Source organism: Carlito syrichta, unplaced genomic scaffold, assembly GCF_000164805.1.
Source record: "Carlito syrichta isolate Samal-C Ts95f unplaced genomic scaffold, Tarsius_syrichta-2.0.1 Scaffold143083, whole genome shotgun sequence".
NCBI lineage: Eukaryota > Metazoa > Chordata > Mammalia > Primates > Tarsiidae > Carlito > Carlito syrichta.
Window position 1 is genome coordinate 1 of NW_007087179.1, and position 16,416 is coordinate 16,416.

The window sequence follows — 16,416 nt, forward strand, 5'->3', positions numbered from 1 at the left end:
CAAAGGAGTGTGGCGATTCCTAAAAGCTCTAAAAATTGACCTTCCATATGACCCTGCAATCCCCCTACTGGGAATATACCCTGAAGAACACAAATCACTCTATAAAAAAGATACCTGCACACGTATGTTTATCGCAGCATTGTTCACAATAGCAAGAACCTGGAAACAACCATGCTGCCCATCAAAAGAGGACTGGATTAAAAAAATGTGGTATATATACACGATGGAATACTACGCAGCCATAAAAAAGAACAAAATCATGAATTTCGCTGCAACCTGGATGGAACTAGAGTTTATAATACTGAGTGACCTCTCACAAAAACAAAAATCCGAATATCACATGTTCTCATTCATATAATGGACCTTGAACATCCAATGCAATACTATGAGAAAATGACGGATGGTACTGGGAAACTATGGGGGGGAGGGGGATGGGATTAACAGTAGCAAATATCTGTCGGGGGATGGGAAAACACTTCTTATCTACAGGGTGCCTGAATGAAACGTCATTGTACACCTACCCTTAACTGTACCCCACAAAACCATAATAAAAAATACTGATTAATGAAAAAAAAAAAGAATCAAAAAAAAAATGTATTGAAATATCTGACTATAATAGTGAGCTCATCCGTTTTGCACTTCACTTTTATATGTGCCTCATGTATTTTGATGCTATGCTGTTAAGTACATACAAATTAAGGATTGTTAGGTATTTGTTGGGAATTGACCCCTTTATCATTATGCAATGCCCCTCCTTATCCCTGATAATTTTACTTGCTCTGAAGTCTCCTTTTCAGAATATATCTGAAAAGGCTTTATCTAAAAACACTTTCTTCTAATTAGTGCTATCATGGTATATATTTTGCCGTATTTTAATATATCTGTCTTTATATTTAAAGTGGGTTTCTTGTAGACAACCTATAGTTGGTCTTGTTTTTTTAAAACCCACTTTCTTTGTATCTGTCTTTTAATTCATAAATTTAGGCTACTATTCTCATTTAAGGTGATTATTGATGTAGTTGGATTAATAACTACTATATTTATAACTGCTGTCTATCATTGCCCTTGTTTTTTGCTTCTTTTTTGTTTTCCATTCTTTTTCTGCCTTTTCTGATTTTGAGATTCTGTTATTTTAAGAATAAGTTAAATAGCCACTTGACAGAAAGTTCTAGAGGGGACTCAAAGTATGAGAATCTGAGCTACATAACCTTTAAGACCCTTTCAATTCCCAGATTTTAAGATTCTTAATTAGTTAAATTATTCAAAAGTTATTTAAAGACACAGTCAAGGTGATCACATAAGACTCTACTTCTATTTATTTATTTATTTATTTATTTATTTTTGAGTTGGAGTCTCACTCCGTCGCCCAGACTGGAGTGCAGTGGCCGCTCCCGGCCACCGCAGCCTCGCCTGCTGGGTTCTGGCGCTCCTTCCGCCTCAGCCTTCCAAGTAGCCAGAATTACAGGCATGCGCTACCACGCCAGGCTGATTTTTTTTTTATTTATTGTAGAGATGAGGTATCGCTGCTCAGGTGGGTCTCGAACCCGCGGGCTCAGGACATAAGACTCTACTTCTAAAGTACCACAAAGATATTTGCAATATTGAGAAAACTGAGAATCAGAGTTTATGTCACTTGCTTAAAGGTACATAATTAATGAGTAATAGAGACCAGGTTAGCATTCAGGTCTTCTGGCTTCTAATGTGGTGTTCTTTTACCTCGTTATGCTGTTTGCTGAATAGCAGATGGCTTAGTAAATGAGAAATGAGGACAGACTTTTATGATCAACATTATGTTTGATTTTTGTCTCAAGCAATGGAAAAACAGGAAAGGGTAAAAGTATAGGTACAGCCAAGTCACAGGTATGTCAAACAAAAATAAATGGGCACCAGTTATTACTATGCCTTACAGGTCTCTTTTCTGTTTTGTGATTTCCCCCCCAAGGAACTGCAACATTATAAATAAAATAGAAATACACACAGCAGATTCAGATACTTATTTTTCATAACTGTCTTTTTCTATTCACAATTATTATTTATTTTTTCTTAGGTAATGTACCTTTTGATACACAGAGTTAAAGAACAGACTATACTTTAGCAAAAGCTTGCCCATGAATATTATATTTCAGCCATAGGCAAGTTTCTATAGCTGTTTTAAGAACAAAGCTTCCACTGTAATATACAAACTACTGTAAACATATCCTTGATATTCCTGTCAACATGCCAATAAAAAAGTAATGAAACAATAATAAAGCTTTTAGTGAACTTTTATCCATAATGCATATCATACAGAAAAATCTCTTGCATATAATTATATACAGATACATAAATGTATGCATGTCTTAAAAGAATTTGTAACATTTATATTCCAAATTTTTTCCAGAAATCCTTTGTAATTAACTTTGATCCCAGTAATCATCATGTAGAAAAGTAGATCCTTTTCTTTTACTTCAGAAGTAATTAAGAAGTAATTCTTAATTACTTCTGTTCTTATATGGGAGTGCCAGCTGTCTGCTTCTTAAGGGAGGATTATATGCCACGGAGGGAGAGAATTAGCTACAGGAATCCTCAATGAGCTGCAAATCCTCCACTGTCTATTTTGGGGGCCTGAGGCAAGGGTAGAAGAAAACTGGAAACAAACTGGCCTTTGACTAGGTTTATCTTTCTCAGCTTCCAGACTGTAAATTTCATGAAGTCTTTAGGGTCATTCAACTGAATACTAGTCTATATTAGTCTGTTCTAACACTCGTACATTCTCCTTTGGAAGAAATGGCCCTACCTTGCCTAGCCATTCTGTACTGAAAAGGAGGCTGAATTGGGTTATATCCGATTCTCATCTGATGACATGCACACAAAGGGATATGTTAGGATGGTTGAGAAAAATTTGCTACTTTTATATCTTACAAGTCTAGTTCTTATTATTTTGTAAAGCTTTTATTTGAAAAGGATAAACCTGCTCTCAGACCCATGGTTTACAATGCAAAGACATAAATATTCTCCACATTCTAGTGAATGGTCAAGAAATTACTTGTAATTTAGTTCACAGTTGTGGTCTGATTTTTAAACACTTAAAATATAATATGAATGCATAAATGAGATAGACTTATAGGCACACATAGTTAAGTACTTGTAAATTATTAATGACATTTTTTATTGTAAATAATTTGAGAAAACTTGTTTGGAAAGTTATTTCATTGATTTGTACTGGAAATGGGTTTATATTATTCTTTATATATATCTTCTCCTCTTTCTGGCAAGGAAGCCTTCTTGGGTACATAAGTCATGCTGGACAAAGAATGCTTTCTAAATGTAGACAGCCTTCTCCTAAAGTTTCCCCCTGAAAAGAAATACAGGAGAGGGTCAAAGCAACAATTTGATGCAGCCAAAGACAAGGTTATGACCACTGACTTCTGCATTCTAAGGACGGAATCACAGGGTTTAGTTTCATTGTGTAAAAAATGAAGATGGATGGTACGTTGAATATGATATGGCATGAAGCTGATTAAAAAGGCTGCTGTCACGACTATGATCATTCCTATAGCTTTTTTACGACTTGACAGATTTTTTTTCATTGAATTTTTTAGTAAGGCCAAAATGATCATTGTGTAACAGACAATTATAATAAGAAAAGGAATGATGAAGCCAATAAGCAATGAAACATAATGCAAAATCAAAATATGATTTTTAGCTTGATTGTCTTGTGGAGGCTCAAAGCATTTGGTATTGTTTTTCTCATCTTTGTAAGTCTTGGTCATTAAAAATGGAGAACTGATCAAAATTACAAAAATCCAAATGCCGACACATACAAACCTGGCTTTTTTCTGTGTAACCAAATTAATGTTCTGAACTGGGAAAACAATTGCAACACACCGGAAAAAGCTCATGGCTGTCATAAAGAAGATGCTACAATAGAGGTTAACATACAGGGCATAGGTGCTGAGGCGGCACAAAAAGTCACCAAAGAGCCAAATGCCTTTGTGAACATAATAGACCACACGAAGAGGCAGTGTGCACACACACAGTAGATCTGCTATTGCTAAATTAATCATGTATATTTGGAAAGCTGACTTCTCATGATATGTTTTTATGAGAACATAGAGCACAAAGCCATTTCCAAATAAACCTACAACAGAGATCATAGAGTACAAGGTAGAATACACTTGATTGCGGAAGTCATCAATAGTGTCATGGCATGTGTTATTGCTGGCAGAAGATACTGTCAGATTTCCGGTTCCATCCATGTTCTCTAGAAATATCTGCTTGGTGCCTACAATATATAAAAATTGTTTTGTCAATTTTAACCAGATCATAAGTTACAGGAAGTACTAACATTTTATTCCATAGTGTCACTATGTATACTTTTTGACCACAGTAGGAAGAAAGGGTGGAGAAGCAACGAATTGAGATTCAACTGTACCCTGCCCTCAGAAGAAGGTTTTGGGTCCTACAGGCATCCAGAAAACTTTTTTTTTGAGTTGGAGTCCCACTCTGTTGCCTAGGCTGGCATGCAGTGGCATGCTCAAGGCTACCTCAGCCTCCACCTGCTGGGCTCAGGTGATCCTTCCTCCTCAGCCTTCCAAGTAGTTGGAACCACAGGCATGTAGCACCATGCCCAGCTAATTTTTTGATTTATTGTAGAGGTGAGGTCTCGCCAAGTTATTTCGGTGGTCTTGAACCCCTGAGCTCAGGCAATCCTCTTGCTTCTGCCTCCCAAAGTGCTGGGATTACAGGCATGAGCCAATACTCCCACCTCCAGAAAACTTATTTTTTTCTCCATTACCACCCATGTTTTTCTGATAAACTTCCTCTTAATCTTCAAGATCTAGATAAAACAATTCTCTTGTATTTGAAGTCATACTACTCTAAGTATGATTCTGTAAATTTTTCTTTTAAATGAGTTTGATTTTCTATTAGTTGCTTCACATCTATAAATATTGTTAGCCTACCTAACGCCACTTTAGAGACTCCTGCCACTTTGCTAGCTTCCCCAGGATGGAAAATTATCAACCAGGCTAGACTAAAACACATTCAGTCTAGCATCTAGCCTCACAGCAAGACTTTTCTCAACTTACTTAACCACAAGATGTAAATACCCCCTAGCAATGCCAACAACAAAAAAATTTCCCCCAAGCCCTATAACTACCTTAGTCCATAAGTGGTAGTGGGTTTCAGATTTCTGGAGTCCCCTCTGCAGGTTCTCTGCCTTGATATAAACCTGTGTTGCTGTTGAGCCGCCCATCTCTCATCTCTCTTTTTCTATCTGCTTATCTTCTTGACCTAACATTTGGTGCCGAAACCCTGGAATGGGATTCAAGGTCCCACCGCGGGGCAATTCCTAAGTTCTCTACGTGCCTAGCCCTGTTCTCCTCCATCCTTTCTCTTCTCTCACCCTTTCTGTCTTTCCGCTCTCTCCAACTTGGGTGTCTCCAGCAGGACCATCTCCATTGTGGAACACTTCCTCCAACACCGGTCACTAATCAGTGGGTGTTTTCCTACCCAAACTCCTGATTCCTCTCTTTCACTCATTTCTGTATGCTCCAGAAACCCTTCTGAAAACCCCAGCGCTGGGTGAGAAGTCTCCTCTGGTCACCCTACTCGTGGTGATTGTGTTTGTCACCTTAGGGGAATGTCCCGCCCTTCCACTGTTTCTTATGCCCTTGGGGATCAGGCTGCTCATTCCTCCAAATTTCTCCAATATGTGTCAAGCCTCCTCTAAATCTATCTGAGACACCCTTCTCAGATGTCTCCTTCACAACCTCAAAATTTAGATCTTACTCTAAACCAAAACGTCTCTCGAATGTCTCAAAAATTTAGACCTTACTCTAAGGCCAAAGCATCTCATTTTCTTCTGAAATGCGACTTGGCTCCAATACCAATTGAACAATGGTCCCAAAATAGAATTTGAACTTCCAAAATCTCTGTATTTTTAACAATTTGACTTCCAAATTCTCTGTAACCTCAACAATTCACTCCAATGCAATGGAAACTTGTCTGAGGTCCCCTATGCTCAAACTTTCCTCTATCTCTGTCCAACCCCTCCTTTTATCAAATCTATAATCCTTTTCAAATCCTCCTTATTCACAGCCTCCTCTTTCCTTTTCCCTCTCCCCCCTCAATTGTTTTTATTTTTATTTTTTTACATCAATATTTTTTATTTTGATATTGTGGGGTACAGTTAAGGGTTAGGTATACAAATATGCTTCGTTCAGGCACCCTTGTTGATAAGGGGTGTCTCCCCGTCCCCAGACAGATATTGACTACCGTTAATCCCACCTCCCTTCCCCTCCCCTCTCACTTGTTTTTATACCCAATGTCCTCCGTCCCCAAAGTCCTGTTCCTATCCTTTCTCTCAGAGAGGTGGCTGGGACAGAGGGCATACTGTGTATTCATGTTCCTTTCTCCCTGAGTAATGTCTCTCAAATTAAAAAAATAGCTAAGCGCCTTTACCTGTAACTCTGCTATTTACCATAAAAATTCCTTTATATTACCCAATCCTATAATGTAACCTAGCACAACCTGTATGTTATTCTTTCCTCCTCAATGTCCCCAGAAGAGAGGGAGCACATATGGGCAGCAGCTCAACCTCATGCCAGCACTCTTCAGCATCAGGACCCAATCCATAATCCCATAGGCATCACGACAGTGCCCTACACAGAGGCCTCCTGGGATTATCAAATTAACTCCCCATATAGACAGAAAAAGGGCTACATAATAACTTGCCTATTAGCTGAAAAAACAAACAAAAACAGAAAACAAACAAACAAGCAAAAAAGCAAGGTGGCTCTAAAGCTAGTTAATTATGAAAAACATCAAAGAAATTACTCAAAATCTTGACAAAAACCCTCCCCTTTTCTCCTCTCACCTCTCAGAGGCCATGCTTGAATATACTACTTTTACTCCAAGTTCTAATAAAGGTAAAATTTACTTACATCTTTATTTTATCTCTCAATTGGCCATGAACATACATAAAAAACTTCAAAGATTAGAGGATGGTCCCCAAACTTAATGTCAGGATCTTATCAAAACTGCCTCTAAGGTTTTAATAATAGAAGTGAGGAACCAAATGCTCAAAAACCAAATGGAAATCAGACTAGACACCAACTACTGGCAGCAACCCTTTGACAGGGTTCTCTGATGGCTCCAAAAAAACCTTCCAATCCCCAACAAACGTCCATCCATTGCCAGGACAATGCTACAAGTATGGCCAGCCAGGACACTGGTCAAGGGCATGCCCAAATTCTAGGCTGCTCTCAACCCATGTTCTATTTGTGAAAAAAAGGGCACTGGAAGTCAGATTGTGACCAGCAAGCCTCTCCCTCCTGTTCGGTCACTTTGAACATTCCCAGGTTTCCTCATCCACAGTGAGACTGGCTAAATTCTTTGACTTGGCTACTGAAGACTGATGGGGCCCAGGGTCTTCCGCCCTCACCACTCTCACCATTGGTGCCATTGCAGAACCTAGGGTAACACTGTCAGTATCTGGTAAGCCTGTCTCTTTTTTTATTGAGCATGGTGGCTTTGTACTTAGTCTTGCCAAAATACGCAGGACCCCTCCTTAACTCCTCTATCTCTATTGTCAAAGTAGATAAAATATCTTTCACTCCCCAAATAACCAAGCCATTATTCTGCTTTCTATTCAACACACCTTTTACTCACTCCTTTTTAGCTATTCCACAGTGTCCCATACCTATACTAGGAAGGAATATCCTCACAAAGTTTCAGGTTTCCATACAGTTCACCCCTCACAATCCCCCTTACAATTCTACCCCTTTTATTTTACTTTGCCACCCAGATGCTTCTCTCCCCATTCCTCTATATTCTCCTTTCCCTCCCTCCTTCCCCTTATAAATCCTATAATCTAAAACATGTGGAAAGCACCCAATGTTGTGTGCCACCATAAATACCCCAAACATGGTCAATCTACAAAACCTCTCATTCTACCTTAACCAACCTCAATACCCTTTAAGTCCAACTAGCTTAATAGGGACTCAAAACCATTATCTCTAAATTGCTCCAGGCAAATACCCTAAAGCCAACCAACTCTCCTCACACCATTCCCATAGTATCTGTCAAAAAAACCAGATAATTTAAGCCCACTTATACAAGACTTGCATATTGTTAATCAGGCTGTCATTCTTATCCACTCCATTGTTCCAAACCCCTACACTCTGCTCTCTCATATCCTTCCTCACACCACCCACTTCTTCGTCCTAGACTTAAAATATCCCTTCTTTACACTTTCCCTTAACACAGCCTGTCAAAATTTCTTTGCCTTCACTTAGGTAGACCCTGACTCACAAAATTCAATCCAATTAACCTAGATGGTCCTGCCACAAGGTTTCAAGGACAATCCTCACCTCTTTAAACAAACCCTTTCTCAAGATCTATATAATTTAAATTTAACCCCCAATATCCTTCTACAATATGTTAAAAATTTTCTCCTGTACAGTCCCTCATATAATCTTTACATTCAATATACCTCTCAATTACTCAACTTTCTCGGAAAACATAAATATCAAGTCTCTCCTACTAAAGCCCAAATTTCTACAAAAAAATAACCTATCTCAGACTCACTATAACTCATACAACCCAAGCCACTCCCCTCCCACAAAATACCTCATTCAAGCCATGCCCACACCCACCACTAAAAGAAATCTCCTTTCTTTCTTAGACTTCAAAAAATAATTTCAATTATGGATACCTAATTTTAACCTGTTAACCAAGCCTCTTTATTTAACTTCACAAGACCTTATCCACAAACCTTTAAACCCCTCATACCCAATTAATTCTCATTTTTTACAAACTAAAAGAGGCCCTCCAAAAGGCCTGAGCCCTAAAACTACTAAACCCTACCAAATCTTTTACCTTATATGTTCACACAGAGCACAACATTGCCCTTGAACTTTTATGTCAGTCCTATGGCAATACTCCACGAGTCATAGCGTATCTGTCAAAACAACTCAACTCTGTCATCCAAGGCTGGCTGTTGTGCCTCCGAATTCTAGGTGCTGCCACTGTATTCACAATTAAAACACTAAAACTAACACTCTACCCGCATAACTGTCTCATTTTCCACACCAAACAATAGCCAGTTACGGGCCTTATACACTAAATACACAATTCAAAATTAAAAAGGTCTCCCAATTCTATACTTCACAGCCTCTATCCACACAAAAGCCTCCTAAATATACTTCATTTCCCACACTACCTACCTCTCTTCAGCTAAAAAAAATTTCTTAACTTCCAAAACCTCCTAAATCACACACCAAAAAGAGCCCATACCAACTCCATACATATAGATGTTCTATTCTTTTAATAATACTATCAATTGTTGCTGCTATAATATACATCTTTGCCTATATTGTCAGATATTTTTGTCAAAAACCTCCACCCTGTAGTACCTCATAAACTTTTTTACCTCTTTAAACTAATAAGCCTCATGATATCCTTCACTTTAACCTTGTCTTTTACCCCCTTGATAATCTCCTTGCCTCAGTAAATCAACTACTTTCAACAATTACTAATCTTTAGTTACAAGGAGACCTATAGGATTTCTCCCCCAATTTATCACTTGGTACTTCTTCCTAACATTCATTTTATTTTGCAACCCCTTTACCACACCATAAAGCTCAACACTCTCCTACATTAGCCTCTTATTATAGCCTTAGCTTCCTTATAACTTTCATTACCACATACATTGTCCTCTAACAGTTAAACTTCTTTCATCAATCTCACATATCAGTTCTTACACAGCACATGGCTTCCATTTAATTCTAACTACTAGATTTATCTGTCAGCCCAAACCCAGCGATTTATAGCCATCCCAACCAACCTAGCTACTGGGGCCCAAAGTACCATGAATTTACACCTCACATTTCAAACAGACCCCCTTTTAAAAACCTTTTAGTAACCGTAATCACCTAATAATCCATTCCAGAATCTGCAAAAGGGCATTCACCCAATCAGGTACATGCTTTTATTTTTTTTATTTTTATTTTATTTTATTTTTTTTGAGTTGGAGTCTCACTCTGTCGCCCAGACTGGAGTGCAGTGGCCGCTCCTGGCCACCGCAGCCTCCACCTGCTGGGCTCCGGCGATCCTTCCACCTCCGTCTTCCAAGAAGCCGGAACTACAGACGCGCGCTACCACACCCGGCTGATTTTTTGATTTATGGTAGAGATGAGGTCTTGCTACCCAGGCGGATCTCGAACCCGCGGGCTCAGGCAATCCACTCACCTCAGCCTCCCAAAGGCGCAGGATTACAGGCTGAGCCACCGAGCCCGGCCATGCTTTTATTTTAAACATCACATTAAAAAACTGCAGCTTTTCCTAACCCATTCTCTACCAAAAAACTCTAAACCTCCAATCCCCAAACCCATTACCTCTCAAACCTTACAAACCACCCCCAACACCTCTTTGTCTCTGGCATTTATTCCCTAACCCCTCTCATAAGTTCCTTTTAGAAACTCTAACTTTTGCCAACATATACTCACTCTCCAACCTTCACAAGACCACCAGTCCCAACACCTCAAAGCCTAAACATACCCTCTACAATTATCTAGCCCTACATCCATTGTCATAAAAAATTATCAAGCCATTCTCCTGTCATCTTTCTGTCAATGCCACCTACCAGATATAGTTGCATGGGGAATTCCATGAAAGAAAACTACAAGCACACCAGCCTACACATTTAAAAACCTCTCACAATTCAATACTTCACAACCAATGTTATTAATAACTCCAATTTCTTCTTATCTTTATCTAACCAAGACGAATTTACAATCTCTCCTACTCATATACACTTTCAGGTCCTTGCCAGTGCTATACTTCTAGATAAACAATTCATTAAAAAATATAAAAAAGGTCAGAAGCAAAACCTCAATTTCTCAACCAACTCATCTTCGACAAAGCCTCCACCACCAACCACTGGGGAGAGGAGAACCTATTCAGTAAATGATGCTGGGAAAACTGGCTGACCACATGCAGAAGATTAAACTAAGACCCCTACCTATCACCATACATAAAAATCAACTCTAAATGGATCAAAGACCTAAACGTAAAACCTCAAACTATAAGAACCTTAGAAAATGCAGGAGACACCCTTATAGGAATTGGAACTGGCAACCAATTCCTGATTAAAACCCATAAGAGATAAGATAGACAAGCGGGGCCTCATCAGATTGACAATCTTCTTTAAAGCCAAAGAAACCATCAAGAGATCAGGGAGACAGCCCACAGATTGGGAAAAAAAAATTGCCAACTGTATATTTGAAAAAGGCCTAACATCTAGGATCTACAAGGAACTCAAAGGTGCCAAAAAGAAAAAACAAACAGCCCCATTACAAAGTGGGCAAAAGATATGAATAGACACTTCTCAAAAGAAGACATATGAGCAACCAACAGATACATGAAAAAATGCTTAGCCTCACAAGTCATCAAAGAAATGCAGATTAAAACCACACTGAGATACCACCTAACTCCAGTCAAGATGGCCATCATAAATAACTCCAAAAACAGCAGATGCTGAAGAGGATGTTGGGAAAAGCGAACACTTCTACACAGTTGGTGGGAATGTAAACTAGTACAACCTCTGTGGAAAACAGTTTGGCCACTTCTAAAAGGTCTAAAAATCAACCTTCCATATGACCCTGTAATCTCGCTACTGGCAATATACCCAGAGGAACTCAAATCACTCTATGAAAAAGATACCTGCACATGCATGTTTATTGCAGCATTGTTCACAATGGCAAAAACATGGGGCCAACCGTGCTGCCAATCGAAAGAGGATTGGATTAAAAAACTGTACATTTACACAATGGAATATTATGCAGCCATAAAGAAGGACAAAATTATTTAACTTCACAGCAACTTGGATGGACTTAGAGTCAATAATACTTGAGTGATCTGTTACAGAAACAAAGAACTGAGTATCACATGTACTCACTCATAAGCGGACCCTGAACAGCTATCATAATACTATAAGAAAGGGATTGTCAGTAGTGGGAAATTGCTGGGGGGTGGGTGGGCGAGACTGGAAGTAGTGGGATTCTGCTGGAGGGGCACAGCTCATCAACATGGATACCTGCATAATGGACATTTGTATACTTAACCCTGAATTGTACTCCACATATTTAAATATAATTTTTAAAAAAATGTAAAAAAGATGATGCCACATAGGTAACCTCTATTACCTATAGGTTTTGTGCCTCTGCCCCCCAAATTATCTTCCTATATGGCACTTTCTCCTATCTCTGTCTACCTGCCAATTGGCCAGATATTTATACTTTAATGCACCAGTCTTCAAACATCAGTATTCTACCTGATAATCAGACTATTCAAATCCCTCTATTAGCTTCAATCCCTTCCTCTACAATTAAATCCAAAAGGACAATTTAACTCCTGCTCTTACTAGCAGGATTAAACATTTACGATTAAATTCTTTAGCAGGGGCTCCAAAATAAGAGAGTGCTTAACCTAACAACTGAAAAAAGGGATATCTCTATATATATCTTCAAAAAACAATTGCTTTTTGTTAATAAGTCAGGCATAGTTTAGGATGCAGTCCATAGACTTCAAAACCGGACAACAGAACTCAAATGACAGGCTACCGAGTCATGGCCAACCAAGTCATTCCTCTCTACCTGGATGCTGAATAACCCCATTTCTCAAGCCTCTACTCCTCATCCTTCTCTTACTCACTTTTAAACCTTACCTGTATTAACTTTATCTCCCATTTTGCCTCCCAACAACTAAATGCCTTTATTCAAGCTAACACACACACAAAAATGTCAACAAAATCCTCCTGCTTCGCCAATCCAGATCTCATACCCTTCAATATCAGCGAGTATGCAGCCTCAACTCCAAGGAGGGCACCTCACAACTTTAACCCCGAATACAATCAGCAAGAAGTAGCCAGATAACTTACAACGCCCTTCTCTCCACACCTATGAACCTTCCTCTCCTGTCTGTCTGTCTGTCTGTCTCTCTCTCTCTTTATCATTTATCTATCTAAGCAAAAAGGCAAGAATGTTAGCCCTCTTATTGTCACTTTAAAGACTCCCTCCATTTTGCTAGCTGCCCCGGGATGGAACGTTATCAACCAGGCTAGGCTAAAATGCATTCGGTCTAACACCTAGCCTAACAACAAGACTTCTTTCAACTTACTTAACCACCAGATGTAATTATCCTCAGCAACTCCAACCACAAAAAATTTTCCCCAAGCTCTATAACCGCCTTAGTCTGTAAGTGGTAGTGAGCTTCAGATTTCTGGAGTCCCCTCTGCAGGTTCTCTGCCTTGAAATAAACCTGTGTTGGTGTTGAGCCACCTGTCTCCTGTCTCTCTTTTCCTATCTGCTCATCTTCTTGACCTAACAGATATCTATCTATCTATCTATCTATCTATCTATCTATCTATCTATCTATCTATCATCTATCCGTCTATCTATCAACCATCTTTTGGAATAGCTTTAAATTATTTTTGTGAATAAGGTCTGGATGAAAATGTTTGGTTCCCCGAAGAGGAAAACTTCCTAGGTAACATCTGCTGGGTGCTGCCCATACCTTAGGAAAATAATCTAATTTATTGTTAACAAAACTCACCTATTATTAATCTAGGACACATGAATCTAAAAAAAAAATCTAAGACATGGTTGACTCTATATAGAGTCACAGAACATCATGGCTGGAGAAACCTTAGAAGTCATCTAGTTATTTTAATGATGAGAAAAACGTTCCAGAGAGGTGAAATACATTTCCTAAATCTTCACCATTATTTAAACTCTGAGGAAAGATATGATAAAACCAGCTGGAATATATTTATTAGGTGAGGAATTGTAGTTGTTCATTCTTATTTTCTTCCCATACTTTTACTCAAAAAATCTTACTGTTTGGCAATATACAGTATGATAAGTGGTTGAAACTTTCTTATAGTGAGAAGTTGTACTTGGTCTAGCCTAGTTCAGCCCTATCTATCAGGGCAGTCAACAAGCTCTGATCAGAGAGAGCTTGGGATGAGATACTGTAGTGGAATAGTGACTTCTTTAGTGTCCCTCCAGATTCTCCTTTTTTTTTTCATTACAAAGGTTGAAGCAACTGATCAATATATAATATGGTAGATAATCTTTGATTGAAATCTGATGTTGACCTTTTATACAACTCCCACTCCTTGGTAAAAAAAAAAAGAGTTTGGGTTTGTAAGATGAGGAGACTGCTCAAGCATGCAAAAACTGCCAGCCATGGAGGGGATTGATCTATACCAGGGATACAGAACAGATAGCTACACTAGTGGTTGCAGGTGGGATATAACTTCCCAGATTCACTACCACTAACAATTATGTTTGCTGTTGAGGATGTGTTGTCATCCATTCATCTAGCCATCTCAGCTAGTTGTTCTATATTTTTCCCTTTCATTAAACGATGTCATAATTCTTCATTAAGAATTGTTAGTATAAGATAAAAAAATCTAAGAGGAATCATTCTGAGGCCATAGAGAAAAATGAGACCACTATTCCCAACCATTGCATTATTTCTCAGTTTTCTTTCAAGTTACCTGACTCTTTCACAATTGGTTCTCTGGTTGCAGATGCAGTTATGGAAGAAAGGGAAAGTTAATCTTTTTGTTAGCCCTTTATTAGGCATATTTCCCAAACTGGACAGTATTATGCTGTGAGGCACTAGATGGTGCTGTTGAGTTTTTTGATAATAGCTTTTCTTCTCCAGCTTTACTGAGATATACTTGACAAATAATATTACATACACTTAGGTGTACAACATAATGATTCGATATACATATACATTGTGAAATAATACCTTAATCAAGTTAATTAACACAGTCATCACCTCGCATACCTTTTTGTGCTATGTGTGTGGTGAGAATGCTTAAGATCTACTTCCTTAACAAATTTTAAGTATACAATACAGTATTATTAACTATAGTCACCATGCTGTATATTAGTTCTCCAGAACTTATTCATCTTACAACAGAAACTTTTTACCCTTTTACTAGTACCTCCCCGAAGGCTACTGATACAGCCTTTGGAAGAATCATACTTGAAAGATATTAGATGATTACCAGCAGTCCTTCCCACCACCATTAACTCTCAATCATCTTGCTGCAAACACTTTTCCAAATAATTTTGTATACATTGTAATTTTCAATTATGACATAATAATTCAGAATAAAATTCAGACTTCTTGGCCTGATATTTAAGACTCCTTACAGCCTGACTGCAATTTGCCTTTTCCCGTTTCTCTCTCACTTCTCCTCTTTGTATACTGTATGGTTCCAGGAAACAACTATTTTAGTACACCAGGGACATGTACTGCACATTTTTCCACCTGCCTGTCTTTATATTCATGGTATGTCATCTTCTTGAAATGACCTTTTCTCCATGTAGCATATGCATCATTCAGCTAAAATCACACCTTCTTCTTTCAGCCTCTATCTATAATAATTTCTGTCTTTGGTAAACTTCTAAAGAACTTTACATCTACCTTACAAATCAATTATTTGTATAATTGTATTATCTTCCCTCCCAGACTATCTGGCTGATATATAAGAAAGCACTCCATACAGGACCCTAGTACATATGTACCTTGACTATTAGTACTCAGTATGTGTTAACTGAGTGAATGAGTAAATTAATGATATAACAAGTTTATCATTTGAAGGTGTTACTTATAATTTAAAAATCATTTTGAGTTATCTTCTCATTCCAATATGATTTATTTTTTATTTTTATTTTTATTTGAATTGGAGTCTCACCCTGCCGCCCAGACTGGAGTGCAGTGACCGTTTCTGGCCACCGCAGCCTCGACCTGCTGGGCTCTGGTGATCCTTCCGCCTCAGCCTTCCAAGTAGCTGGAACTACAGGAGCGCGCTACCACGACCAGCTAATTTTTTTGATTTATTGTAGAGATGAGGTCTTGCCAAGTTGCCCAGGTGGGCCTCGAACCCGTGGGCTCAGGCAATCCACCCACCTCAGCCTCCCAAAGCGCAGGGATTACAGGCTGAGCCACCAAGCCTGGCTCCAATATGATTTAAAACCTTCCCAGTTTTAGAGTCTATGGTTGTGTAATTAAAGTTGCTTCCTCAAGTTTTAGGGAAGTCGCTAAATCATAAAGCTAACCATAAAGTTAAAAAACACCCATTATGCCAGGTATGGCAGCACATGCCTGTAATCCCAGCTACTTTGGAAACTGAGATGGGAGGATCACTTGAGATCAGGTGTTTGAGACCAGCCTGGGCAAAACAGTGAGACCCCCTCAGCTCTAAAAAAAATAAAAAAAACTCTACCCATATCATGAACATAGACTAATCATTTGTTTGTCTGCTATGTGTTATAATTGAATTTGACATTCTTAGATCTTTTGAATGAAAGATTCCAAATAAAACTGATAAGTAACAGTAAAAACATACAG

At 38.5% G+C, this 16,416-nt stretch overlaps 1 protein-coding gene across 1 annotated transcript in view; it reads right to left on the reverse strand.

Annotated features, from left to right (window-relative positions):
- Positions 1-3,116: 3,116 nt before the first annotated feature.
- Positions 3,117-16,416, reverse strand: part of CYSLTR1 (cysteinyl leukotriene receptor 1) — a 37,721-nt gene continuing 24,421 nt past the window's right edge. The window contains exon 3 of the mRNA XM_008050148.1: positions 3,117-4,264. Coding sequence (XP_008048339.1) covers positions 3,219-4,238 — 1,020 coding nt within the window. The 5' untranslated portion in view covers positions 4,239-4,264 and the 3' untranslated portion in view covers positions 3,117-3,218. The remainder of the gene's footprint in view (positions 4,265-16,416) is intronic.